Source organism: Microtus oregoni, unplaced genomic scaffold (assembly GCF_018167655.1).
Source record: "Microtus oregoni isolate MIOR12 unplaced genomic scaffold, Mior012 000015F_ref0000493, whole genome shotgun sequence".
NCBI classification, from domain to species: domain Eukaryota; kingdom Metazoa; phylum Chordata; class Mammalia; order Rodentia; family Cricetidae; genus Microtus; species Microtus oregoni.
In genome coordinates this window covers 43596534-43624219 of record NW_024543074.1, presented here as the reverse complement: position 1 = coordinate 43624219, position 27686 = coordinate 43596534, and the positions used below count along the sequence as shown (strand labels likewise).

General features: G+C 37.1%; 1 protein-coding gene across 16 annotated transcripts in view; it reads left to right on the top strand.

Annotated features, from left to right (window-relative positions):
• Positions 1–27686, top strand: part of Rapgef6 (Rap guanine nucleotide exchange factor 6) — a 172095-nt gene that overhangs the window by 87399 nt on the left and 57010 nt on the right. For 15 of the 16 annotated variants that reach the window (XM_041664170.1, XM_041664176.1, XM_041664168.1 and 12 more), the window contains 9 exons: positions 209–340; positions 7946–8123; positions 8474–8610; positions 11345–11503; positions 12085–12237; positions 16173–16337; positions 17918–18025; positions 19146–19349; positions 23098–23206. In XM_041664170.1, the coding sequence (XP_041520104.1) occupies positions 209–340; positions 7946–8123; positions 8474–8610; positions 11345–11503; positions 12085–12237; positions 16173–16337; positions 17918–18025; positions 19146–19349; positions 23098–23206 (1345 nt within the window). The remainder of the gene's footprint in view (positions 1–208; positions 341–7945; positions 8124–8473; positions 8611–11344; positions 11504–12084; positions 12238–16172; positions 16338–17917; positions 18026–19145; positions 19350–23097; positions 23207–27686) is intronic. The other variant, XM_041664172.1, reaches the window with a different exon arrangement.

Sequence of the window (27686 nt, the reverse complement as noted above, 5' to 3'; positions counted from 1 at the left end):
TGTTAAAATTGTCTTAACAGTTTTAGAACTGGTTCTTACTAGTTCCAAAAAAATTTACTAAGAATGAAAGGCTTTGGTTTAGAAGGATTTCTATTCTTGGGTTCTGAACAGTGTACATAAAGCTATGCTGTAAAGTTCCATTATGTCAAGAACTCTCTAATAGGCAAAGCTTGGCATTCAGAATAACTCAAGTTCCTTTTTTCTTCAGCTTCCAGCTGATCTTACCAAGATGCACCTCACAGACAACCCTCATCCACAGGTGACTCATGTGTCTTCTAGTCAGTCTGGCTGTAGCATTGCCAGTGACTCTGGGAGCAGCAGTTTATCCGATATCTACCAGGTAATACCTTAGCTGGGTACTGTGCATACAGACTTTTTTTTATTCTGCAAGATACCCTCTGCTTATCCTCTAGATCAGTGGTTTTTAACCTGTGGGTTGTGGCCCATTTGGTGGTTCAGATGACCCTTTTACCAAGTCACCATCAGAAAACACAGCTATTTACATTACAGTTCATAACAGTAGCAAAATTACAGTTATGAAGTAGCAATGAAAAAATTTATGGTTGAGAGTTACCACAACATGAGTAATTTATATTAAAGGGTCGCAGCATTAGGAAGGTTGAGATCCACTGCTCTAGATGGTCATGTATTTTTTAATTCAAGTGTGATAATTAAGTAAAAGGTTTTCAGCAAAGTATACTTTATATGCTGTCTCATATTCATCAGCCTGATAACGAAGCAATCCGTCAATCTGTCTTTTGAGAGGATTAGTATAATCCAACAGTATATGAGTGGGATTTCCTTGTCTTTTCTTTTATCCAGTTGAATCCATATAATATAGAATGCATATGATATAGACAGGAAATGGTTGTGTGTTTTTGTGAAACAGAATATTACCCTGTAATCCAGACTGACCTGAACATTTCAGTCTTCCTGCTTCATCCTCCTGAAAGTTGAGATTACAAGCATCATGCCTAGGATTAAAGAAGACTTTTGAAACAACAGCTTACTCTTGTAAAAAGGACTGATTTTTATTATAATCGTAGAAGTAAAATTTTTGAAGAAAAGTAAAGGTTGTTTTTGCATTGTCAAACTTCTATGCTGGGTAACATGAATGAAATAGAAAGTTAAATAAGGAATGTAATTATGAACTTCTCCATTTTTAATCTGAATAGAAAAAAAATCCAAACTAAATGAGATTTTGTCTTTCAGTGATCCTTGTAATAAAAAGAGGGTTCTGGAAAGGATTACAGACTGAGAATCCTTGAACAATCCTACTGGGTTGTTTGGGCCAATGCTGATTTGTTAAGACCTCATGGTTTTCTCTTATGCTGTCTTTAGTGTCAGACGTCTAGGGCAGTTTTCTGGGTGAAAGGCCTTACAACCTGAAACCCAGTGATATTAAATAACTAGAGATTTGGTATTGATAGTTGGTTTAGTCAAGAATTCAGATATATTTTGTGTTTTTGGGCTGTCAAGTAGGCATTTAATGTAAACCACATGTTTAAAGTTTTCAGTAGTCATCTAAAAGGAAACATAAAATTAACTTTGATTAATATATTTTATTTAACATAGTGTTTTTAAATGTTATTTTGATGTTTAAGCAATATTTTAATATTGTAAATGAGGTTTTTTTTGCATGCTTAATTTAGATTTAAACAGCCCATCTCAGTTATTGCTGGTCATACTTCAGTGCCCCAATAGCCATATATATTTGCTACCATGTAGTAAAAAAATTATAATCATTTTTTTCTGAAGAAAATACTTGCATTTAGTTTCCACTGAGTTTCCCAGATTCAGATATTTTAAAGAAATAGCTTCTTTCTATGAAGGGGAATTTGTAGGCAGATGCAAATTGAAAAAAAAAAAAAAGCTTAGGCCAACATACAGCTTTCTTGACAACAGGATACTATGACCATCTCTGACTTACTGTTTGCCTTTTTATAGTATTTATAAAACAGGAATTTACCCTTTCTATTCTGTAAAAATAGTATAAGGAATCTAACAAAGAAAATCTAAATAATACAGTAACTCTTCAGCTACTTACTCCTTTAGCAATTGTTAGAGTTAGTGCATTTTACTTCTTGAAAGGAAGTACATTCTAGAACTGTGAGTGAGTTCAAGGCCTGGTCTGCAGAGCTTGTTCCAGGATAGCTAGGGCTGTTACACAAAGAAACCATGTCTCAAACCCCAACCCCACCCCCAAAAAGAAGAACTGTAGGTGTTGCTGCATCTAAAAATCAAGTTAGAGCTGTGGTTTTACTGTTTCTGTGTTGTTCATAGAGGAATCCTGAGGAAAATTGACTTTAAAACCATCAAATGGAGTGTTGTGACTACAGGTGTCTCTCAAAATAATCGGGAATTTATGCCTTGCTAAGACAAATAGTAAGCAAGTTGTGGCACTTTCAAACTATAGGTACCTGATCCCGCTGGGGTATTCCACTTCTAAGATAGAAATGATTGCCCTTTTGAGGCAAGAAGCAAAGCCCTGAATAGTTGTAACAGAAAGAATGAAAGGCTAGTAAACATATTTTTATTCAAGTCAGTGCTTTGCTGTGTATTGGAGGTTGGACTGTATGTGCAGCTAGTATTTCTCCAAAAATGCTGGAAGAGGGTCTAAGTACTGCTCTGATAGTAGCTTCTTCAGGTTTCCCACCTACTAGTGTTAGATGGGAGTCTTGTATTGCAAGTTGATGTCACTCTATTTGACTACCCTGCTTACAGTCTTCCGTGCATCGTTCTCCATTAATAACAGTCTGCAGTTTGTATGACCTTTTTACTACTTTTTTACAATTAGAGTATCGTAAATGTCTTACCATTTATCTAGCATGATAAATATGAAGAATATACTTCATAATCCAGAAATGCGAACATTAATTTTTTTCTTCCTTAGTTACTGAGTTCAGTACCATGCCATCAGTTCTGCTTCCTGTATCATTATTCATGTGTGCATGTTTTATGGCCATTAATGCATTGTTTACATATAACAAAATTTACCGTCTTTAATATGGGAAATTGGCATAGGGTCTGAAAGCATTTTAGGCTTGTTTGTAGTTAGTTCCTCTCCTTATCCTTATCCCTGTGAAAACCAGTCTGTTCTACCCTTATTGTTTTGCATTTCCAAAATTTTGTATTAAATAGAATCTATACAACTAAAAACGGGAGTGTCCTTTATAAATTACCCAGTAAGGTTGAGTTTAAGTGAATTTAGAGAGTGAACAAGTGAAAACATAACAGACATTGAAAATTCTGGAAACAAAACAGGACTCAAAAATCTAAAGAAGAAAATTGTGATGATATTAACCCCAGAATGCTATAGTGTAAGAAGAATCTTTTAAGAGTGACCAGTTAGGTAGAAATTCTCAACTAACTTTTAAGGCAATTGTCCAGAAATAGAAATATCTTATCTTAACTAAAGCAACTTACGGAAAGGTTATCACTCATGTCCAGGAAAGCAGCTAGTCAAATTTTATCTATAGCCAGGAGCAAAGAGCAGTGAATTAATGGATGCATACTTTCTCAGTTTCCTTTCTCTACTCTTACCCAGTCATATCTCCCTGGTGATCCTCTCACCTCAGCAGATTTAAGATAGTCCTCCATAGATATCTCCACAGGCCAGTCTGATCTAGACAGTCCCTCCTTGAGACTCCTTTCCCAGATAAGTCTAGATTATATCAAGTTGACAACTAAACTCTCCATCACACACCATAAAACAAAGCAAAACAAGACAACAAAGATAAAACTGGAAGAAAATTCATATATTTTTTGTTTTGAAAAAACTTAAATGATAATTTTAAGATGTATGGTAAATGATTATATGTAGACAGAAGTTTCTGTCCCGCCCAGTCTTGTAGCCATTTAGTTCCAAAGAAACACACAGCAGCTTATATTAATTATGAACTGTTTGGCCTATTAGCTCAGGATTATTACTAACTAGCTCTTATAACTTAAATTAACCCATAACTCTTGTCTGTGTTTAGCCACCTTGCTTGGTACCTTTTCTCAGTTAGGCATTCTCATCTTGCTTCTTCTGCACCTGGCTGGTGATTGTCTATCTTTCCTCTTCCCAGAATTCTCTTAGTCTAGTCACCCCTCCTATACTTCCTGCCTGGCTACTCGCCAATCAGTGTTTTATTAAACTAATACAAGTGACAAATCTTTACAGTGTACAAGAACATCCTCCCACAGCAATTAAAGGAATATATAGTAAAGGAAAAAAGAAACTAGAACAGAATTAAAATAGAATGATAAAGTAGACCTCAAAAAAATGTAAAATTTCTAGACCTGCAATTTTAATAAGAAACCATGTATATATAGGATAAAAAATACATCAGATGTGTGCGTGTCTGTCTCTAATATAGCGTAGGGAACAAAACAGGTTAAAGAAAGGTTAAATGTTAGTACTGGACTCAAGACTACCTTTAGAGGAATACTTGTTAAGTCTATGAATATACCTTTTAGCTGAATGTTCCCTCAAAAAGGTTAAATGAAACCTGGACTTGATAACGCTGAAAGGAAAATTACTGAAAGTATGAAGTTTTGGCTTAACACTTAAACCTCAATTTGAAAATGTGGTTTTCATAAGTTTGTATAACATTTTCATTAAAATCTATGGCACCTCTTGCTGTAGCTTCATTGGTTATCAAGCTGCAAACAGGAAAAGGATATTCTCTGGTGGTTTATTTGGTAACTGCTACCTCATCACAAAATCAGCTTGTACTCACCAAATGATAAATACAAATAATACATGTGACAAGGAAGGAAAATCACAAGTTTTATGCTTGTTCTGTTAGGTGCCTACTATGTCTTCCCCTATGCTTAATCCATTTAAAGGATCTGCAGATTTGCTAACTGTTGTACAAAAATGTTTGCACATCCCTCTACCATCTCTTGATAGTATCATTCTAGTCTCCATAATTCTATTTTTGTAACCCATTGTCAGTCTTTTGTTTGAACTTTCTTTACTGTTTTTATCATGTCATTCCCCGCCCCGTCTTACTCTGAACTGGTTTAGAACTCATGAATTCTGTGTTAGGGCTGTGGGCCTGAGCTACCATATCCAGTTAGATTTTTTTCATCTGTTCGTTTTATAGTTTAGCTTCCTTATTAAGAGTCCTCATTTTTGCTTTACACGTGCATGGTAGTCGCAGAATAGGATTTCTTCTCTGTGGAGAAATATTCAAGCTAGTATAATAGAATGCAATGCACTGGGTAAGTCACAAACAGTAGAAATTCACTTCTCATGGCTTTGGAAGCTGAAATTCCAGATTAAGGTGCTGACAGATTTGGTATCCTGCAAAAGACCTCTTTCTGATCTGTAGATGACACCACCTAGCTATTGCTTCTTGTGGAGGAAAAGTTGGATGAACTCCTTCTGGCCTTTTGTTAGGTGCTACCCATTCATGATGATTCTAATAACTTTATGAATTTATGGCTGCCCGACCCCACTTCCCAATACCATCTTCTTGAAGTTAAGATTCTTTTCTAGTGACAAGTTTTAGGTGAGATTGCGGCCATCCTGATTTATAAAGTCAGTTCCAGGACAGACAGCTTATACGGAGAAAACCTGTCTCCAAAAAAAAAAAAAATGGAAAAGGAAAATAATTTTTTTAGGGTGTTTGAAAGATGGCTCCATAGTTAAGAGTGCTTGTGCTTGTAGGTTTGGTTCCCAGCTCCCATATAAGCAGTTCACAACCATCAAGGAATCCAGTGCATTCTGGCCTCTGTGGACACCAGACATGCGTGCAGTTCACTTAGAATACATGCAGCCAAAACACTCATGCACATATAATTAAAATAAGGGAATAAAAACACATTTAGGATCTAGGAGTATGTCTTGGCTAGAGAAGCTGTAGGTGGCCCTGTATTTGATAGTACTGTGAAAAAGGGAGAGAGATCTGGGGATGTAGCTCAGTTAGAGTGCTTACCTAACATATTGGGTTCAATCTCAGAACTTCATAATAGCACATGTCTATAATCCCAGGTGATAACCAGAAGATCAGAGGTTTAAGGGCATTCTTGGCAACAAGTTTGAGTTCAAGGCCCATCTGGGAACATGAAACCCTGTCTCAAAAAAAAAAAAAAAAAAAGGGAGGGGAGGGTAACTGGGCCCAGACCATAGCAGCAGGCTGTTAAAGCCAGCTTTTCTAGTCCTAAAGGGTCTCAAGTTGAGTATTTAATCTGGATTGTTAACCACTTAAAAGTATGTAGGAATCCAAAGACAGTATAAATTGTGCATAAAACAAGACTGAGTTGCTACCAGAGCCCTAACTTGAATTAACAAAGGCCAGAATAATAATGTGCTGACACACAGACAAAGTGGAAACATTTCTGACAGCAGGGAGGCTAAACTTGAAGACAGGCTTGGTTCCCTTTCCTGTCTACCCTGATCATCTTTCTCTGTCGTACTGTTGGTGGTACTCTTTCTCTCTCTGTCATGCTACAGTTCTGTTGCTTCTTTGCTCTTTCTGGTTCTGCTTCTGCTTCTCTCACTCAGAATTCTTCTTCCCATTTTCGTGCCTCTTTTCCAATTCACTTTTAACTTTGTTCATATTTTTTAAACTTTGGTACTTCCATTGACGGTCACAATTCATCTTAAACTTAAACTGTCCCACAACCCCTCCTCCTTCCTCTCACTGACTTTTTCCCCCCCGCAATGTCGCTTTTCCTCTTTGGGGGGAAAAATCTGTGTGGGGACATACACACACACACACGCACGTCCTGAGCCTGAGCCTTGTTATTGCTGGCCATATGTACAAGGTTGTGAGATTGTCTACTGCAGCACAAGGAACTCTGCCAGTGGCGGCCCCTCATAGTAGAGTGACTTCCACCCCCTCTTTATAGCTCTTCAGCTATGGTGGGACCTCAAAAGCATCTCCCTGTTGGATTTTTTTTCCCCTTATACTGACTTTTAATTTCATTTCAGCGTACTTTTCTGTGTAAGCATACCATGTTGTATTGGATATTTTAACTGTCTTGATCTTGTATAGGTGAGGTGAGTTCATGAGTGCAGCGTGTTATATACAGAGTAAGTATATCAGAGCATTCCTCTCATTCTCTGGCTGTGCATTCCTTCAGTCCCTTCTTCTGTCAAGTTCCCAGAATCTTTGGGCTCAGAGAGGAGGTTAATACAGAGAATAAATGACTACTAAAGAGGACAGAAAGAATTAAAATCTTAGATGAACCTGTTATAATCTTCACTAGTGCTCATTTGTGAATACTTATACTTATTATTATAGAATTCTTATGCTCAACTCATTGTTTTCCTTAACTGTTTTAATAATCAAAAGTATTACCTAATCAGTTTTTACTTTTGAAAAGACATCTTCATTTTCTGTGAATGAAAGTTTTTAAAATCTGGTGGTTCCTAAGATAGAGAACATTGTTGTTTCCAAAGTTGTGCTTGTTAGGTTGATTTTACAAATAACTTTGAATAATTTTTGTTCTTTACAAAATTTTTAAGACCAGGTAATATATTAAAAAGTGGTGGCATTTATTTGTTTTTTATATCAGTGTTAGTACTTTTTAGTACTACTGTGCCTCTTTTCAGACTCCTGCTCTTAATCTCCCTGATTGCCTGGCCTACTAGACTTTGTGAAAAGAATAACGTTTTTCACATAAAGCAGCATGTGTTAATAGGTTCATCTCTCTCGTACCTACTATTTTAGAAAGCTTTGCTTTAAGAAAAACAGTTGCTTATTGGAGAACAGCTACTAATATATTTAATAATGTTTGTGTCTTATACTTAACTGGATCTGACTTATTATGTGGATAACACAGAAGAAAGATAGGCCTGCATTTTAGGTAGAGCCATGTTTTGTAAATAAGTATCTTTTCCATTGTTACCTAGTTCCTTAATTTCGCATTTAAGACCATTTTGGTCAATTCACGGTGTGATGTATAATATTTTTAGCATGAAATTATTCACTGAAATTTCTTTCTATAGGCTACAGAAAGTGAAGTAGGAGATGTAGACTTAACACGTCTTCCAGAAGGACCAGTTGATTCTGAGGATGAAGAAGATGAGGAAGAAGAAATTGATCGAACAGATCCACTGCAGGGTCGAGATCTTGTTCGAGAGTGTCTTGAAAAGGAACCTGCAGACAAAACTGATGATGATGTTGGTAAGAAATATATCTGTGTTCAAGGCCAGCCAGGACTACACGGAAAACCCTGTGTGTGTTTTTTTTAAAAACATAAAAATAAACAAACTGAATTTTACAGACGATTGTGAGCCACTATTTGGGTTCTGGGAATCAAACACAGGTTCCTGGAAGGACAGCCAGTGTTCCTGCCTCTCCAGCCACTATTTGGTTTGGTTGTTATGTTTTTATGGTTGTGATGTATCTTGTTTTTCTTACTTTCGCAGTATAAATTCCTAAGTTGATTAACAAATAGAATATTGATTTGTAGAATTTGTTGTATGTTAAAGTAGTAGCCTTGATCTTTATACTAGAATTTCTGTTTCTTATAGAACAGTTACTTGAGTTCATGCACCAGCTTCCTGCATTTGCAAACATGACCATGTCTGTAAGAAGAGAGCTCTGCTCTGTCATGATTTTTGAAGTAGTAGAGCAGGCTGGAGCTGTAATTCTTGAAGATGGGCAAGAGGTAGGTCAACAAGTCATTAATATTTTGAAGCTTGTATAAATCTAAGAGTTTGAGTGTAAAGTATTTTGAGTATTTGAGGTAGGTTTTTGTTGTTGCTTATTTTAGGTTTTGTTGTTGTCATTGTTTGGTTTTATCTTTTTGAGTTCTTTGTTTTGTTTTTTGTTTTTGTGTTTGAGGCAAGGTTTCTCTATGTAGTCCTAGCTGTCCTGGAACTCATTCCGTAGACCAGGCTGGCCTTGAATTCACAGAAATCTGCCTGCCTCTACCTCCTGAGTGCTGGGATTAAAGGCATGTGTCACCACCACCATTGTTGGTAGTTAATTTTTGAAGAGATAAGTTGTTTTATGTTGTTATTGTGGTTCTTTTTTTGTGTGTATTGTTTTTGGGTTTTTTTTTTTTTTTTTGTTTTTTGGTTTTTGGGTTTTTTTTTTTTTGTGCATGTGGTGTTTTGGGTTTTTTGTTTTGTTTTGTTTGCTTTACATTTTTTTAAACTGTTGGTTCCCCAGCAATGGACTTCATACAAAATAGGTATTCAGTCAAAGATTGAACCAATTTTTTAAATAATAAAATTAGATGGTAAAACTCTTTAAAGAATTCTTCATTGTTGTTGATTTATATGTGTGTTGTTATTGTTGGTGATTTATATATGTGCATGTGTAATATTGTTGGTGAAAATGTTGGTCAAGTGTTAATTCACTTCCCTTTTCCCTGTGTGATAAGAATTGAAAGAGGGAGAATTGATGTTGATTTCTTTATCCTAGGGATGTGACCAGGATGTGGTACAGTGGTTCTCTGTCTTCATAATGCTGCCACCTTTAATATATTTGTAGTGACCCCAAACCTAAAATTATTTTCCTTACTACTTCATACGTGCAATTTTTCTACTGTTATGAATCGTAATGTATACAGCTGTGTTTTCTGATGGCCTCAGGCACCCTCTAGTGAAAGGGTTGCAAACCCACAGGTTGGGAATCCCTGCTGTAGTTTGACTGAAAAAACACTTCTGTCAGATTGGTGCTGAGAAGTGAATTACCAGTGTTTACTATTAGTAAATTATTTTAACATTTCTGAAAATGTATTTAGAAATTCTTGATGTAAAAAAAAAAAAGAAATTCTTGATGTGGTCCCTACTGTATTCACAGTCTCTAACCTGTTCTACTTAACTGGAGTCTCTCCTTAGAACATAATAAAAATCTCAAGTTATATAAAAAGATACTCCTTACGTATTTGTAATAGAAAGAACTGAGTATGCCAAAATACAGTTTAAGAACAAACAATAGCAAACCAAATGAATACATAAACATAGGATAAAAGATTAGAGCATTCTCAGGCATTCTTCGTGGTGCTGAGGATTCAACCCAACATGCTAGACAAGTAATGTCCCACTGGCCTCACACTCTTTTTTTTTTTAAGTTGCTCACAATTCTCCAGCTTTATTTATATATTTTGTTCCTACATCTAATATGTAGGATATGCATCTTTAGGAAGTTGGAGGAGACAGATGAATATAGTTTATTTTTGTTTTTAAAGATAAGATAGGCACTGGAGAGAGAGCCTAGCACTGAGGACTTGATCCCTTGGGCTCATTGGCCAACTAGCCAAACCTGCTTGAGAAGCTCCAGGTCAAAGAGACCCTTTCTAAAAGAATTAGGTGTAGATGGTATCTGCAGAAAGACAGCCGGGTTGTCTTCCAGCCTCCAAATGAGTCTGTTCATATATGCTAACACATGTGTGCCTGCACCCACACATGAGTCTGTTCATATATGCTAACACATGTGTACCTGCACCCACACATGCACAAATGAGTCTGTTCATATATGCTAACACGTGTGCCTGCACCCACACACGCACAGATGAGTCTGTTCATATATGCTAACATGTGTACCTGCACCCACACATGCACAGATGAGTCTGTTCTTATATGCTAACACATGTGTGCCTGCACCCATACACGCACAGATGAGTCTGTTCATATATGCTAACATGTGTACCTGCACCCACACACGCACAGATGAGTCTGTTCGTATATGCTAACACATGTGTGTCTGCACCTACACATGAGTCTGTTCATATATGCTAGCACACGTGTGTGTCTGCACCCATACATGCACAGATGAGTCTGTTCATATATGCTAGCACACGTGTGTGCCTGCACCCATACACACACAGATGAGTCTGTTCATATATGCTAACACATGTGTACCTGCACCCACACATGAGTCTGTTCATATATGCTAACACATGTGTGTGCCTGCACCCACACACGCACAGACATGTCTACTTACATTTATATTTCAACAGCTTAAAATTACTTATATATGCACAAATGGTAAAAGCTGTGTAGACAATAGAATTTTAAACAGTTTTTCTTTTCTGTATGCTTTTATGTTCTTCAACTCTACAGTTCCATCAGCAAAAATGTATTGTCTGGTTGGGCAAGGTGCACCCTTAGTTCCTGTACAAGAGAGGCAGACTGAAAGATCTTTGTGTGTTCAAGGATCTATATAACAAGTTCCAGGACCGCCAGGAGACTTTGTTTCAAAAAAAAAAAAAAACCAGCAACAACAGCAGTGCAGCTTCCTATAGACAAATCACAGGGTGTTCTTGACTAATTATTGAATAATAAAGCTAGGTTTCCTTTTTTCTTTTTAAATGATGTATGTATTCTGCTATATTGTTGTTTAAAGTTATAACTATTTTTTAAAGGTTCTAACACCTTTATTTTCCTTTGTAGCTTGACTCATGGTATGTCATTTTAAATGGCACTGTAGAAATTAGTCATCCAGATGGGAGAATAGAAAATCTCTTCATGGGGAACAGTTTTGGAATTGTTCCCACTCTAGATAAGCAGCACATGCATGGAGTTGTCAGGACCAAAGTCGATGATTGTCAGGTAAGCTGACCTCTGCTCAGTGTTTTCTCATTCTTTGCCTGAAAATGTCTAAGCTACTTTTCTTTTTCTTCCTGTAAATAAAACAGCTTTAGTTGGGAATTAGGATATTCAGTAGTCTATAAGTTGACAATAGAAAGTAGATTTTATATTTGTCTCAAATTTTGTTGAATTGAGCAAACTACAAATTTTTAAGAGAATGTTCCAAATAAATGTTTGTTTGCTTGAGCATGCAGTCTTATTATCCAGTTCAGGCTCTTTTCTGTTTTCAAAGAAGGAAGGAAATAGGAACTTGTGAGTTGTTTGTTTCAGACTTATTCCTGCTTCATGTTTTCTTTGCATAATGTCTTAAGAGAAGTGGATGTTCACTTCTCCTTTTACAGCAGAATTCAGACGATTTCTGGTCTGGTGTGTGTGTGTGTGTGTGTGAATTGTTTGCCTTGGTTTTTGTTTAGGGTTAAACACATTGAGTGAGAAAAGAACTGATGCCGTTTGATTTCCTACCTTTGTGCTCTGCCTTGGTGCATAGTGATGTGTTCATGTACTATAGGTTCATTAACTGTCCACATGTTGTTCTTGGACAGTTTGTCTGTATAGCCCAACAGGATTATTGGAGAATTTTAAACCATGTGGAAAAAAATACCCATAAAGTTGAGGAAGAGGGAGAAATTGTCATGGTACATGAGCACCGAGAACTAGACCGGAGTGGAACCAGGAAAGGACACATTGTAATCAAGGTGGGTATTTTTGCTTGCTTGCTTGCTTGCATGCTTGCTTGGTTTTTCTCTGTGTAGTTTCTCTCTGTAGCTGTGATGGTCCTGGAGCTTACTCAGAGACCAGACTGGCCTTGAACTCACAGATCCACCTGTTTCTGTTTCCCAAGTGTTGTGATTAAAGGCTTTCACCACCACTGCCAGGCTTGTTTTTAACTTCTTATTATAGAAGCTTCATTCAAGTCTTTCATCTTGCTTTAAAAATAAAAAGGCTTTAAACCACTTTTTTGAGTAATGTAAAATTCATGATTAACATGTTAATGTCTAATTCAGTGAGTGTGTTCTCTCTTCTGTCCCTTTTCCAGCTGGTTATTTATTACACATTTGAATGATGAAGGATACTTACTTACTGACATTTAATACCCAAATTGTTATAATATTACTTTAGATTATACTGGCCAAATCTTTTCTTCTTAAATGTATAAGCCCTTGATGTTGGTTCACGAAAAGAAAGCAAGCAAAATTAGAGGTAGACAGGAACAGGAAATTTAAAAACTAGCCACAAAGACACATAGAATCCACAGTGAAGACGCAGAGCTCTTGCTAGCATTGAAATCAGCTGTGGCTTCTCTGAACCTTACTTTAAATTAAAAATGGAAGAGACAAAGGAAGTATAAAATTAGGATTGAGTGAAGTAAATCTGACGCTTTAGCGTAATTGCAGTCAAAACAGCAATCTCCATAGTCCCTTCTCTGTGTCTTACTCTCCTACATTTTTTGTCATTTTTGTCTGTTTGAAAATCTCTAGATATAAAGTAGAGCAAATATAGTTGAAAATACATGCATGTTTCTCTTTCTAAGCTAGTCTTGTTTACAAAATAAGTATGTTGTTATTAGTTGGCAAATGGACAATTTAGCATATGGTCTGATGTCATATCAGTTTTTTTCTTGGGAATTCTTAGAGCTGTTTCTGAGGATAAACTTTGTGTATAGTAAAGGTGAATAGTGTATGTTGGGTTTGGTTGCACACCTGTAGTCATCCCAACGCTGAAAATGTAGAGGCAAGAGCATCAGGAGTCTTTCAAAAAATAAAAGAAGAAAGGAAAACATAAGTAAAATGCATAAGTTAATGTACATTATTTATCATTTTGTCTTTGGAAAAGACCCCTATTTTTTGTTTCTGGTTTTTTGGTTTTGGTTGGTTGTTTGTTTGATTTTTTTTTGTTATTGTTGTTTGTTTGTTTGTTTGTTTGTTTGTTTTGAGATAGTTTCTCTCTGTGGCCTTGGCTGTCCTGGAACTCTCTCTGTAGACTAGGCTGGCCTCAAACTCAGAGATCTGCCTGTCTCATGAACTTTTTTTGCTCCTGCTCTGGAATCACCAGTTTCTCCAGAAAGTTCTTGATCTTTCCAGTGGAGGATAGCATGTATAAGCCAGTATCTGGGAATTCAAAATATATTGTATATTTACAGCCTCTCAAGAGTCAGAACTGGAAAAACAGATATTTATGTTAATTATCAATGCACATATATGACTTTGTATTATACAAACATGAGTTTATATGATACAGTTCTAATACTGTCTTACAGACTTTTTTAGTGTTTTACTTCCATATATATTAATATCTTCTCCTAATTATTTGCCTTTTTTTAAATTTTATTCATTTTGCATACCAACCACAGTTTCCCCTCCCTTCCCTTTGCCCACGTCCCCCTCTTCCCTCCCACTATTTGCTGTTTTTAACCAGTCTCTACCATGCCAGTATAACTGTTGCCAAACATGTCTTTTGCCTTTCAACAAAGAGGAGAGTATCCAGAGTGGGATCCTCTTCTCCAAGTATCCAACTTACATACTTCTGCATGGTAATGAGCTCTTTTCAAAAGTTTAAATATATAACTTAAATTTTGTACAGACTCTTGTCTACTGATTTACACAAATACTATGATGTTCTTCCTTTAAGGTTGGCCACTTAGCTTGTAAATCCTAGAACCACATAAATTAATTTCCTAGACTATGATTGACCTAAATAATAAACCCATTTTTATAATGTTTTATAATGGGTTTTTAGACTTAATATTTTTGAGGATAAGAAAAGAAGAATAACCTTTGTGCCATAAGTAGGTTATATTAAAGTCTTTCTTATTCCTGAGTGCCTTCAATAGAAGTGATTTATATACCTTGTTAGCATTGGGTGCCCTTGGGGGGAAAAAAACCTTAAGATGACAGCATTGTCAGTATGAATGTGTATTTACTATATAGATGTTGTGATCAGTTAATTATTTGTATGGGCACAGCAAATTGAAGTTTAAACTTAAGGGCCACCGTTAGATTTTTTTAATTTTATTTTATGTATGTGCACCATGTGTAGGCCATAAAAGGGCAGTGGATCCCCTGGAACTGGAATTAGAGATGTTTGTGAGTGACCATGTGGGTACTAGGAACCAAACCCAAGTCCTCTGCAAGAGCAGCAGAGGACTTCATCCATTCCTTGTCCCCCACAGTTGCTTTTTATATCCAACTTAATATTTGTTTTCTTTTTAAATATGTTCTGTTTACTCACTTTGAAAAGGTAGTAGAGCAGGGTTGCAAAGGTGGCAAGGCTGATAAAGTACAAACCTAGTAACTTAAGTTTGATCCCCAGAACCCACATTTATAAAACCAAGCATAGGAGGTTGGAGAGATGGCTCAGTTGGTAAAGTGTTTGCTGTATAAGCACATGGATCTTATTTCAGAATTCTTAAAAAAAAAAAAAAAAAAAAAAAAAAAAAACAAAACTGGTGTGATTTTGAGCACCTGTAATTCTTGCATTGCGGAGGCAAAGGTTCCTCTGGTTTTCTAGCCAACCAATCCAGTCACTTGGTAAACTCCAGGTTTAGTGAAAGACTATATTTTTAAATAAATAAATAAATAATAACAACAATAATAATACTGTTTGAGTAAGATGTCATCCTCTAGCCTATAACTCACCTATGCACACCTCACCCTACTCACCTCCCAAAAAGCCAGACATGATGGCATATGCTTATAAGGATTACTGGTTAACTAGCCTTGCCTACTTGGCACATCCAAGGCTGCTGAGACTCTGTCGCAAAAAAATAAAGGACAGTGCTTAAGGAACAATACTCAGGGTTGTCCTCTAGCCTCCACATGACACATACACCACCCAAAAAATAATAATAATTTTTTTAAAAAGTCTTAATAAATTTTAACATTGGTTCAGAAATTCTAGGAAATATATATATATATACACACACGCGCACACACGCACAAATATAGATATGCTATATATATAAATTTTGAGGTAGATAAGCCTTTAAAATGCTGAATGTACAAACAGTAAGGGATTTAGTCATTTCACACACAGCAAGCAGGAAGACTGGAAAAGTAAATACCTGTATATTATTCCTGTAGCCTGGGACAGAAGAGAATTTGAGGTAGATTAAATGTGGAAGAAAGATTACTTGCTCCCTTTGTTTTTTTTTTTTTAAGTTATTGTTGTTGCTGTTTGTTTTTTTCAAAACAGGGTTTCTTTGTGTACCCCTAGCTGTCCTGGAACTTACTCTGTAGACCAGACAGGCCTCAAACTCAAAGGATCAACCTGTCGCTGCCTCCTGTGTTTTGGGATTAAAGCTGTGCACTACCACTGCCCGGCTAACTGACTTCTGTTTCCTTTGCCTTGAACAGTCATCACATGCCCTATTGTAGCAGAAGTGATAGTAACAGCCCATACAAGGGAGAAGTCAGTAAATTTCCTAGGCCCTGCAAATGCCAGTAGAAACAAGCATTGCTGCGCAAATGCTGCTGGGGGCTTATCCTCCTACCATTTCTTAGCCCTAAGCTTTGGCTGCTTCTGAATTATGATCTGAAGACTGCATTCTCTCCAGTGGTAGGCTTTAAAAGACAGGGAGATAATTGAGTTTTGTTTTGTTTTGTCTTAATCTTTTATTTCATTGGATCTTTAGGCAACACCTGAACGTCTGATCATGCATTTGATAGAAGAGCATTCTATTGTGGACCCAACATATATAGAAGATTTCCTGTTAACTTTTAGGACATTTCTTGAAAGTCCTTTGGATGTTGGGATCAAGCTTTTGGAATGGTTTAAGATTGACAGCTTAAGGGATAAGGTTGGTTTATAAATATAAAAGGCATGGACTTAACTTTAGCCTTTATATTTTATTAACAGACACTTTTGCACCATATATATCACATGGGGTGTTGTTTTTTAATGAAAAAAAAAGTTTACCTGAGTAACTTTGTGAGTCAGTGTAAACATGTCTAGTCATTTCCTCAGTGCCTTGAAAAGTGCCTTGAAAACTAGAAATCAGAGACTGATGTGAGACTGTGATAGAGCTAGCTCTAAACTCAGGAACCATAGTAGTATTTAGGGGTTTACCAAAATATTAGGCAGTTTGTGCAGATAGTTAAAGCATGAAGCCAGTTAGTGGATTTTAAGGAATAACAACCTGGTGACCTGAGTTGAAACCCCAGAACACACATATAGGTGAAAGGAGAGAACCAGCTCCACAAAGTTGTCTTCTCACCTTAGTACACACCATGGCACATGTATCCCACATGTATATCATGAGCATACACACTAAGTAATAAATGAAAATATTTCTTAAGAACTAAAATTATAATGACTTCGGGTTTCGCTATCGTTCTGCAGCTATGACACCCAAAGCACAAACAAGAAAAGAAAAAGACAGATAAACAGAACTTTCAATATTAAGACCTTTTTTCTGTATCAAAAAGTACTATCAAGAAGTGCAAGAATAGGGGCTTGTGAGATGGCCCAGTAACTAAAATACTTTGTTGGGCAAGGATCGGGATGGGAGTTTGGACCCCATGTAAATGTAAATGCCAGGTGAGCATGGCAGCCAGCCTACAATTCCAGCCTCAGAAGATGAAAATAGGGCTCCCCAGTGTAAGCTATCTTGCAAGAAAAGCTATACCAGCAAGCTCTGGGTTTGATTGACAGTCCCTGACTCAGTGAATAAGGTAGAAGACTGATGGAGGATAATTACCAACATCAACCTCAGACCTGCACATGCATGCCCCACACAAATATGAAAATGGATAAAACAGAAAAAAAATGCTTAAAACAGAACATACAGATTTGCAAATCAGATTCAGTAAGGCTCTACTAACCAGAATACATAAAGAACTTTTAGAACTGAAGGGCAGAAAGACAAAGCAGCATGATTAAAAAACGAACAAATGACTGGAATAAACACTTTTTTGAAGAAGATTTATGCATAGCCAAGAAGCATATGTTCATCATGATTGCACATATGGAAGTTCACTCAAAACCAAATGAAGTATACCACTTTTCACTCACATGTCTTAATTTTTTACTTAACCTGTTGGACAAAATAAACTATCTCACCACTTTGAAAGTTTGACAGCATTTAATGAAGTATTAGATTTGTTTTTCTTAGAAATGTTAGTCAAGTACATTCTTAATTGTAGAAACACTTTCAATGATGTGTTCTAATTGAAATGACTGATTTCACTTAACAACAGACAGAGGATTGTATTTAAGACACATGTAAAATGCACATCCCAGTTCGTGACTTTTTTCTGAACCAAGGGAAACATCCATTGAAATTAAACTGTGCCTCTGTTAGAACACGTTTTTTGTGTAAAATGAAGCTCAAGAGTGAATGAATGCTTCACATAACCACGTGCTTTCTCCTTTCCACAGGTGACCCGGATTGTACTCTTATGGGTAAATAACCATTTTAATGATTTTGAAGGTGATCCTGCTATGACTCGATTTCTAGAAGAATTTGAAAAAAATCTGGAAGATACAGTAAGAATTTTTTTTTATAATTCAGGGGTCTCTCTATTCCCTCAGCAAGAACAGCAACTCAGAAGAACTTCTGTCTTCTCCCAGATCTGTTTTTGGATGAGAATTCCTCACTAAAATAAAAATCGGTGTATCTTCTATGTTCATTTCTGTTTTGGAGCTATCCTCCAGTTAGAACTGTGTACTTGAACAGATTGTATCAGCTTTATACCTTAGATCTTAATAAAAAAAAATTTAGTCTCCAGTTATGAGAGGTTATGTGAAGACTACAATGAGGTAGTCAGTGTAACAACCTGAAAAGAAACTGTCACAGAGAAAATTCTCAGGAGCATAGTTCCCAGAGTAAATTGAGTTGGACACGGAAGGAAGAAAGTGGCGACTCTGGTCCCTTTCTTTCTCAGTTCCTGTAGACTTTCCTGCAGCATATCTACCCCATGCAAAATGAGGAAACAAGAGCGGAGATTGGGGAACTTGACTAATAGACCATTGAGGCACACCAACATCATATAGCTCTTGCAGTACCAGTGTGTAGTTATTTAAGAGACACTGGAAGGAAAGATTGAGTTACGGGATTTCCCACCCCCAACAAATAATCAAATATTTATTGAAATCTTCCACTCAATGTTATTATTATGTACAAGTATAGAATTTGATTCCTGCCCTGGAAGAAAAAAGATCTTTGGCTTATTAGAGCCATATCATGTTCACAAACATGTTACATTACCTGTTTGAGAATAATTGAATATTCAAATAGGAATAGAACTTCAAATTAGACTATTACTGACTATATTAGACTAATTATAAAAGAGTTAAATATTTTCTGAATGTGTCTGAGTATTAGACAATATTCAGAAAGGAAATCACTCTGTTTCAGCTAGGAGGTATGCAAGATAGTGTGGTAAGAACTTTGAACATTCAGGAATAACCTTTCATTATCTAAAAGTCTTTTAAAACCCTGTTAAGGAATTTTGTTGAGTGCTCTGGAGTGGAAGGACGCTTTCCAGTTTTGTTCACATGTTCTGTAGTCTGTGTGTTTTGGTTCTAATCATAACCAATGTAGAATTTTTTAAAGCCTGTAAGAATAGGTACATAAATGTTTGTTGTAATCTTTTCTACTTCACAGAGAATGAATGGTCATCTCAGGTTATTGAATATTGCCTGTGCTGCAAAGGCTAAGTGGAGGCAAGTTGTGCTACAGAAGGCGTCCCGTGAGTCGCCGCTGCACTTCAGCCTTAATGGAGGCAGTGAGAAAGGATTCGGTGTTTTTGTTGAATGCGTAGACCCTGGTAGCAAAGCTGCTGATGCAGGACTGAAACGGGGTGATCAGGTAAGTAAATAATCCCACACTTAAAGAAAAACTTTTATAAGCAGTACATCTGTTACTTTTGTTTCTTATCTTTGGGGGAAGGTGATAGTTAAGAGAGAAAGATAATGTGTGTGTACCAGAGGACAGACAATTTTTGAGTGTTGTTCCTCAAGCACTGCTTACCCTTTTTTCCCAATCGTACATCTCTCCAGCCATAGTGTTAACATTTAAATAAGGTTTATTTTTAAAATACTTAACATATATTCATTACTTTTGATGGAAAATTTTGTAATAGAGGGTTGAAAATCATGTGTTCTACAGTGCACAATCAGTATAGCCTACTTTGAATAGCCCTTCTTATTTTCTAAGGATTGTGAAATTTTTCCTTGACAACTTCAGAATATTCCAGAAAGATGTTCATTAATTAGCACCTTACAAGTTTGATAGAATAGATGCTTCGTAGTACTTTCAAATGTAAGTTGCTGAAGATTAAATCATGTCACCAAATTAATATTCATATGGTACCACAGCTACATTTATAAGCAGAGAACTATATGAGGGACCAGGAGAAACTGAGACATGGGAGGAATTGGGTAGAGATTTATTCTTTTGGGGATTTGTTTGATTTTTTTTTGTTTGTTTGTTTGTTGTTATTCTTTTTGGTTTTTAGACAAGGTCTCACTTGTATAGCCGTGGCTGGCCTTGAACTCAATATGGAATAGAGCAGCCTGGCCTTGAACTCACAGGAAATCCTTTGCCTCCCAGTGCTGGGATTAAAGGCATGTGCCATTATACCTGGTTGGTTTATGCTTTTAGTCATTAAGTAGCTATTGTGTGTCCTAATTCAAAGTGTGATATAATGTATCTTCTGCATAAAATGTAATTTCCAGGATTGTCTCAGTCTTAATAATATCCTCAACAGAACAGTTGGGAATCTGTTGCCATTTTTTGTTGTTTTTATTTTCTAATACTGGAGATCAGACCAAGGTTTACAACTGTGAGGCAAGCAGTCAGCATCAACTTCGATCCTTGCCCCAGTAATGTGTATTTTTACAAAAGCTTTATAGATGACTCTCATGTGCACCAAAGAACTGTTTTCTTGCTGACCTTAAATTCACATACAGTATGATCATCATTTGGCAATGTCTAAAAATAGACATGTGCACACGTTTGTTGTTGTTTTTATTGTTTGATTTGGTTTGTTGAGAGTGTATCTAGGGATTGAACCTAAATACCATGGCCTCAGACATGATAGGTGAGCACTGTATTCTACTATACTATATTTCAAGCCCCTAAAAGTATTTTTGGGTATTAAAAACTTAAGAATTATTGCTGCTACATAGTGAATAGAAGCCACTAAACAGCCTGCAATGCTCAGGTTATCAGAAACCGAGGGAGAAGGTGAGGTATAAAAGTAGGGGACCAGGCATGATGATGCACACCTTTAATCCCAGCACTCAGGAGCCAAAGACAGGTAGGTGTATCTCTGAGTTCCAGGCCAGCCAGGGATAGCTACAGTGAGACCCTGTCTCAAAAAGAAGAAAAAAACGTAGCAATCCTTTGATGTTCCTTAAGGGAGTTGTTGTTTTTTTTTTTAATTGGCCTGTTCCTCCATCTACTCATTAAAAATATCTAATAGCCAGTATCCTAGAATTAATGTATTATGTTTTTTCCAGTATTTCATCATAAAACTTTTAAAGATATTTCTCACGGTGGGTGAGAGGACTGTTGTTGAAGGAGCTGTGGGCTGCATTCTTGCTACCCAGCTCGGCCGCCTGGCTAGCTTATGCCCCGAAATAACAACACACAAACTGTATTCTTTTAAACACTGCTTGGCTCATTATATCTAGCCTCTTCTCAGCTAACTCTCGCACCTGGACTACCCCATTTCTAATAATGTGTGTAGCACCCCAAGGTGTGCTTACCGGGAAGATTCTATCCTACGTCCATCCTGGGTCGGAGCTTCATCACGTCTGCCCCGGGAGAGGGGAGCATGGCCTCTGAGCTCACTTCCTCTTCCTCCCAGCATTCTGTTCTGTTTACTCCTCCCACCTATGTTTTAACCTATGAGGGCCAAGCAGTTTATTTTTTAACCAATGACCTTCCTCCATCAGACTATGAAATCCAAAACTTACATTCCTAACAATGAAATTTATTGTGGTTTTGCTTCTTCTATCCATCTTCCCTTGATCCACTTTGTCTAGGTCATACCTCCCTATTATTATTCATTTTACAAACATAAGTTTGTATATATCTGAAGATATTTTTATTCAGTGTGGTATAAAGTTATGATTTTATTCCTTAAGAGCACTGAGGTTGCAGAAAAATATCACCTTATCATATTGTTGCCTAATAATAGAAGTTAAAATCAGTCTTTATTTTTCTTTTATACTATTGATTCCTACACATAAACATCTTTATTCTCTGTCCTTGAGATTCAAAGTTGTCACTGAGAATTATTAAAATGTGGATCTCTTCAGTGCTATGACATTTTGGTATGTAGATATAAATCTTTTTGTTTTGTTTTGTCTTTTGAGATGGAATCTCAAATGTCATGTTTCTGGCTGACCTGGAACTTGCTCCGTAGACCCTACTGGCCTCAAACTTATAAATCCATCTGCCTCGGCCTCCAGAACACTGTAATTAAAGATGTGCACCATCACTCTAGGCCTGATGTGTCCTTTTAGAATTCTGAATTTTCCTTTTATTGATTTTTCTTTTCCTAATATATTGTTTTGTGTCCTCTTTACCTTTGAGAATTTTTGTCACTGCTGAGATCTGTCTTCTCTACTGTGCTTATTTGCTGCTGAATTTCTGCTCATTTGATTTTTAACTTTTTATACTTTACCCTTGGTATTTACTTCATTTTAGTTTTTCTCTCCTTCCAAGAAGCTTTTTGTGTAGTGATAAGGCACAGCCAAAGTAAGCAGTTTTTCACCTGGAGAAAAACCATCATAATAGTGCTGCTTTGGGTTGACTACCTGGTGCTTTTATTAGTTAAAAATAACAAATCTGATTGTTTTTTTCTTAAGACAGAGACTGACTATATAACCCTGAACTTTCAGTCGTCTTGCCCTAGTATTGGGATTCTAGGCATGCACTGTTATATCCAGCAACATACATACATACATACACACACATACACGCATTATACATATATATGTAATTTTGTTTAGTGTATGCATGTGTTCATATTCACATACATGTGCAATGCATGTGTGGACATCCAAGACATCAAGTCTCTGTTTTCACTGTTTGGGTACTGAGGATCAAATTTAGGCTTGATGGCAAGCATTTTTACCCACTCAGCTATCTCTCCAGTCCCCATCTTATTCTCCCCCACCTTTTTACGTTTTATTTTATGTGTATGGATATTTTCCCTGAATTTGTTTCCTATGCTTGCTTAATGCCAACAGAGGTAGAAGAAAGTATTGGATCACCTAGAATTAGAGTTAGAGGTGGTTGTGAGGCACCATGCAAGTGGGAACTGAAACTGCATCCTTTACAAGAGCCGTTCTTGCTCTTGACTGCTGAGTCATCTCATTTGAGATCCCAAAGAAAATTACCTTTTAAAATACATATGAAGGAAGATTTGGAAATTATACAGTACAGGGAAACAAAAGTCCAGTTTCTAAAAACAGTAATCATTGCTTGCATATGGTGTAACTTATTCAAGTTCTATTTTGGTTTTTCTAATATTAAGCTTATGAAGTAATAGGTGATACTAATACTATTTCTTTTTAATTTGCATTTTAAATATATTTTCAAGATAATGGAAGTCAATGGACAAAATTTTGAGAATATTACATTTGTTAAAGCTCTTGAAATTTTGAGGAATAATACTCATCTTGCACTTACTGTGAAGACCAACATTTTCGGTAAGTTTTGTTGTAAAAGCTACTGAGGTAAGGTTTTGTTTTATTTTGTGCAAATAAAAAAGTAAGGGGGCTGGAGAGAGAGCTCAGAGGCTGCCCTTCCAGATGTCCTAAATTCATTCCCCAGCACCCACATGGTGGCTCGCAACTATCTATAATGAGATCTAGTGATCTCTTCTGGCCTACAGACAGGCATACAGACAGAACACCATATACATAATAAATACATAAATCTTTAGAAAAAAAAAGAAATTTTTTTTCAGTGAGGTAGATAATAGTAAAATATAAACTTCTGCCGGGCAGTGGTAGTGCACACATTTAATCCCAGCACTTGGGAGGCAGAAGCAGGTGGGTCTCTGTGAGTTTGAAGCCAACCTGGTTTACAGAGTCAGTTTCGTGACAGTGCTACACAGAGAAATCCTGTCTTTGAAAATCAGAAACAGAATAAAAGGCTTTTTTTGTGTATGATGCTGATTCTTATGCTTTTATAATCTATAATTTTTATATAATCTAAATTTTATGGAAACAGATACAGCTTCAGTTATGTATAAAGTATCCATTGAGCTTTTGTTGTGTACTATATTATATAGTGCAGAGTGCAGTAATAAAACTTGAATAATTTGAATAAAGCTCAGAAGTCATAACCAGTCTCTTTCACATTTCAAATGTACAAAGCTAGCTTTCTGCAGTTAATCAAATGCCAGAGTTGTTTCATCAGATAAATTCAGTGAAACATTTGAAACCTGTGAAGAGATTTGTAAGCGACATGTCCTCCTTTCTTTGTAGAAATATTTCTAGTAGCTGTGGTATGAGAGACTGGGCCCAGGGCCTTACATATGCTGCCCAAGTGCCCTACAGCTGAGCTGCATCTCCAGCCCTGGGCTGTTTTGTTTTTCTTATTTATATCTGATTAAAACCTGTATTAAGCTTGTGCTTTGGGGTCTGAAGAAATGGCTCAGTGGTTAAAAGCACTAGATGCTCTTCCAGAAAACCCAGGTTTAATTCCCAGCACCTACGTAGTGGCTCACAACCATCTGTCACTCCAGTTTGTTCTTATCTGACTCCATATTGGCATGTAAAACACACATATAAACTAACAATAAAATAAATCTTTATTTAAAAAAATAAAGTTTGTGTTTTTAATCAAATATACCTAATTGATTTGATATTATAATTTTTATGAAAAATTTATTACCATTTGCTTTAGAAACTACATTGAATTTTGGCTAAAATCATGAGAACAATACCAATACGTCTAGAATAACAATTAAAAAACAAAGACCACTTAGGAGTTCTTCAAGACAGGGGGAGAAAATCCCGTTAGGATGATTAGATTGCTATGAGAATGACAGAATCCTAGAAGTATGCCCCACCCCCGATACGTTTTGGGGTTTTGTTTTGTTTACTTTTCACTTTTGCTTGTCTTTCTTTAAACTGTGTTCAGTCATAGAGAAAATGAAGTATTTTGAGATTTTCATCTGAGTGCCTTGGATACAGTTACCTCAAATTAAATTGTTGCTGGACAGTTTTCCAGCCTTATATTTTAGTGCTGAATAAAGAAGCCTTCAGAGCTTTTTACTTTCTGGGGATTTACACTATCTACCAATGCCAACTTTTAGGTCATATTAAAGAATTCCGATTTTGAAAAATATGAAAGCAGGCTTTACTTTGTCACCTTAAGCAAATTAAGTCTCTCCCAAGTTTTCTGTCTCAAGTGTGTTTTATACAATTCTTAAGGATCTAATACCTGAGAGTTCTTTGCACCTGTAACAGAAATATTTACTGACTGGTACCAAGTATTAGCAACATGGACCCTGGGGAAAAAAGAAGACTTTTGGATGTAGGAGGCAGGGAAGCCATGCCTAAGAGCCTCTGGGTAGTAAGAATACTTTTGTCCTCCCAGGATCCTACATTGGTTGTGGTCAAGGATAGGGAACTACATGGTACTATAAAAGTGTGGGAGCTGCCTTAACCCAGGTAGAATGCCGTCAGCCAAGCAGAACACCAAAGTCGACCTCAAACAAGCATTTGTAGAAATGGAGGGAGCACTTTTATCTTTTCATAGTGTTCACAATAACTGGCACTGTCATAAAGTCGGATCAGACATCAGGTGTAAGAAAAAGCAGAAGATGGGCATAGAGGATGATCAATAAGTTATCTTTTTCAGATTATGAAGAAGAAAAGTTGATTCAAGGAAGGGGCAGAAAACCTGTCTAGTGATTTAAAACCTCATCTCTTGAAACAAGAACAGAAAAATCAGAAAAGGAAAAAAACCCAAATCAGTGAGAAAGAAACAACTCTTAGGGACACTCATTGTTTGTAGTTCACTTCTCACCAAAGACCAGAGCACCCCAGCAGCACCTTTTCGAACTGGAGCTCTCACAGACCTTCTCAAAAGGTAGAACTGAGCTGTAGCTTCCTCTCAGGGAGACCCAGGAAAACTTGCAAATTTTGCTCCTGGTTCTGAATGTCAAGAGAAGAGCCTTGCATGAAAAACTGTTTGTATCTTTGCCGGGTGGTTTTAACAAAGGTGAAAATTGAAAACCAAAAGCTGAAAGGGACTTTAATTTAGTAAAGCAAAATATCTTTCAAAGATGAATCCTAAAGATATCTAATACTTTGAAGGCAAAGTAAAATGTTTCTCTTGGTGCTAGAGAGATGGTTCACTGGTTAAAAAGCACTCACTTGCTATTCTTCCAGAGGACCTGAGTTCTGTTCCCAACCACCACGTCAGATAATATCCTCCTGTAACTCCATATTCAGGGAATCTGGTGCCCTCTTCTGGACTCAGCAAACATATGCAGATGTATGGCAGACAGTCATATGTACACATAAAATTAATCTCATTTTTAATGTCATTTTTAAATGTTTGCATCATACTTGGGCACTATAGTCTTGTCTTTGTTGAAGACCCCACAGAATGGGAAAAAATATTTGGCAGTTCTAACAGAAGTTTAATATCCAGACCGTATAAAAAAAAAATTCAAGAAACTGGTATGGTGGAGGCAGAAGGATTAAGACTCCAAGGCTAGCGTGAACTACCCAAATCCTATCTCCAAAAAATAAAACAAAGCAATGAAAGGACAGGACTTGGAGGATGAGTCAGGATTCATGGCCTGGCTGAGATACATTGTGAAACATTGTCTCCAAAAAAGGAAAAAAGAAACAAGTCATCCAATATTTTTTATGAGTAAGTTATCTAAACAAACAGTTCATAAGAGAAGAAACAAACATGGCCAAACAAATATTTGCGAAAGTACTCTATATTATTGACCATCAGAAAACTGTAAATCAAGGCCACAGTTATCTTCTGTCATAACTATCTTTAAACACAGAAGAAAAACTATAGCATGTGTTGATGAAGAGGTTGTATGAGAAAGTAACTTTTTTAAACGTTTTTTGTTTCTTTGTGGATTTTAAATCATACATTCTGGTTCCACTTATCTCCTCATCCCCTTGAAATCATCCTCTGCCCTTAGAACCTCCCTCCCCTCAACAAAACCAAATTTAAAAGAAAAACTAAACAAAACAAATGAGAGAAAATAGTCTTGTCGTGGAAGCTGTAGTGTGGCCCATTGAGTCACACAGTTTACCCTTTAGTCCATTCATCACTACCACAAGTCTTTGGCCTGGCTTGACGCCTCTGGTTTCTGCTACGCCACTGATAACGGGCTCTCACTGGAGCTCCTCTTGGATATCTTGTTGTCCTGTGTCTTGGAGATCCTGCTGTTTTGGATCTGTAGGTTCGTCCCATTCACATGTTCCTGCAGTTCATAGATGATGTGGATGTTGGGACTGGCCAACTCATAGTCCTAGTTCTGGGCCTGGGTGGTAACTGGGTTGAATAAATCACCAGTCTCTCATTATTACTACCCAGGCAAGCTCTCCAGCACTGCCCCATGTAGTTTACCCATTGCCGCCTGCAGCAGGGAGCAAGGTCAGCTCTACTGTTTTGCCAGGTGAGGTGCAAGGACTCTCTCTCTCTTGATTGCCATAGGGGATATATGAGAGGAGCATGGGCTCAGCTCTCCTGGGTGCAGCTGGTAAGGATAAGGGCTAGTTCTCCCACTGTTGTGACCCTAGGGCCAGCTCTCTCACCTGTTGTAGGTAGTAATGGGTGTGGAGGGGAAGGCATCTTTCATGCACATATGCCACCACATGGTAGACAAGGGGGGCGCAGAGTCAGCCCTCCTGCGCTTGTGCCCTCAGGATTGCCTTACCTTTGTCCTGACCACAGGGTAGGCTCTAGTTTGCTTCCCATAGGAAAGGAACTCTTTTTTTTTGGGGGGGGGGGGGTTCAAGACAGGGTTTCTCTGTAGCTTTGGTGCCTGTCCCAGAACTAGCTCTTGTAGACCAGGCTGGCCTCGAACTCCCAGAGATCCGCCTGCCTCTGCCTCCCGAGTGCTGGGATTAAAGGTGTGCGCCACCACCGCCAGGAAAGGAACTCTTTACACTGTCATTTGCAATGTAACTCCCGTAGAGA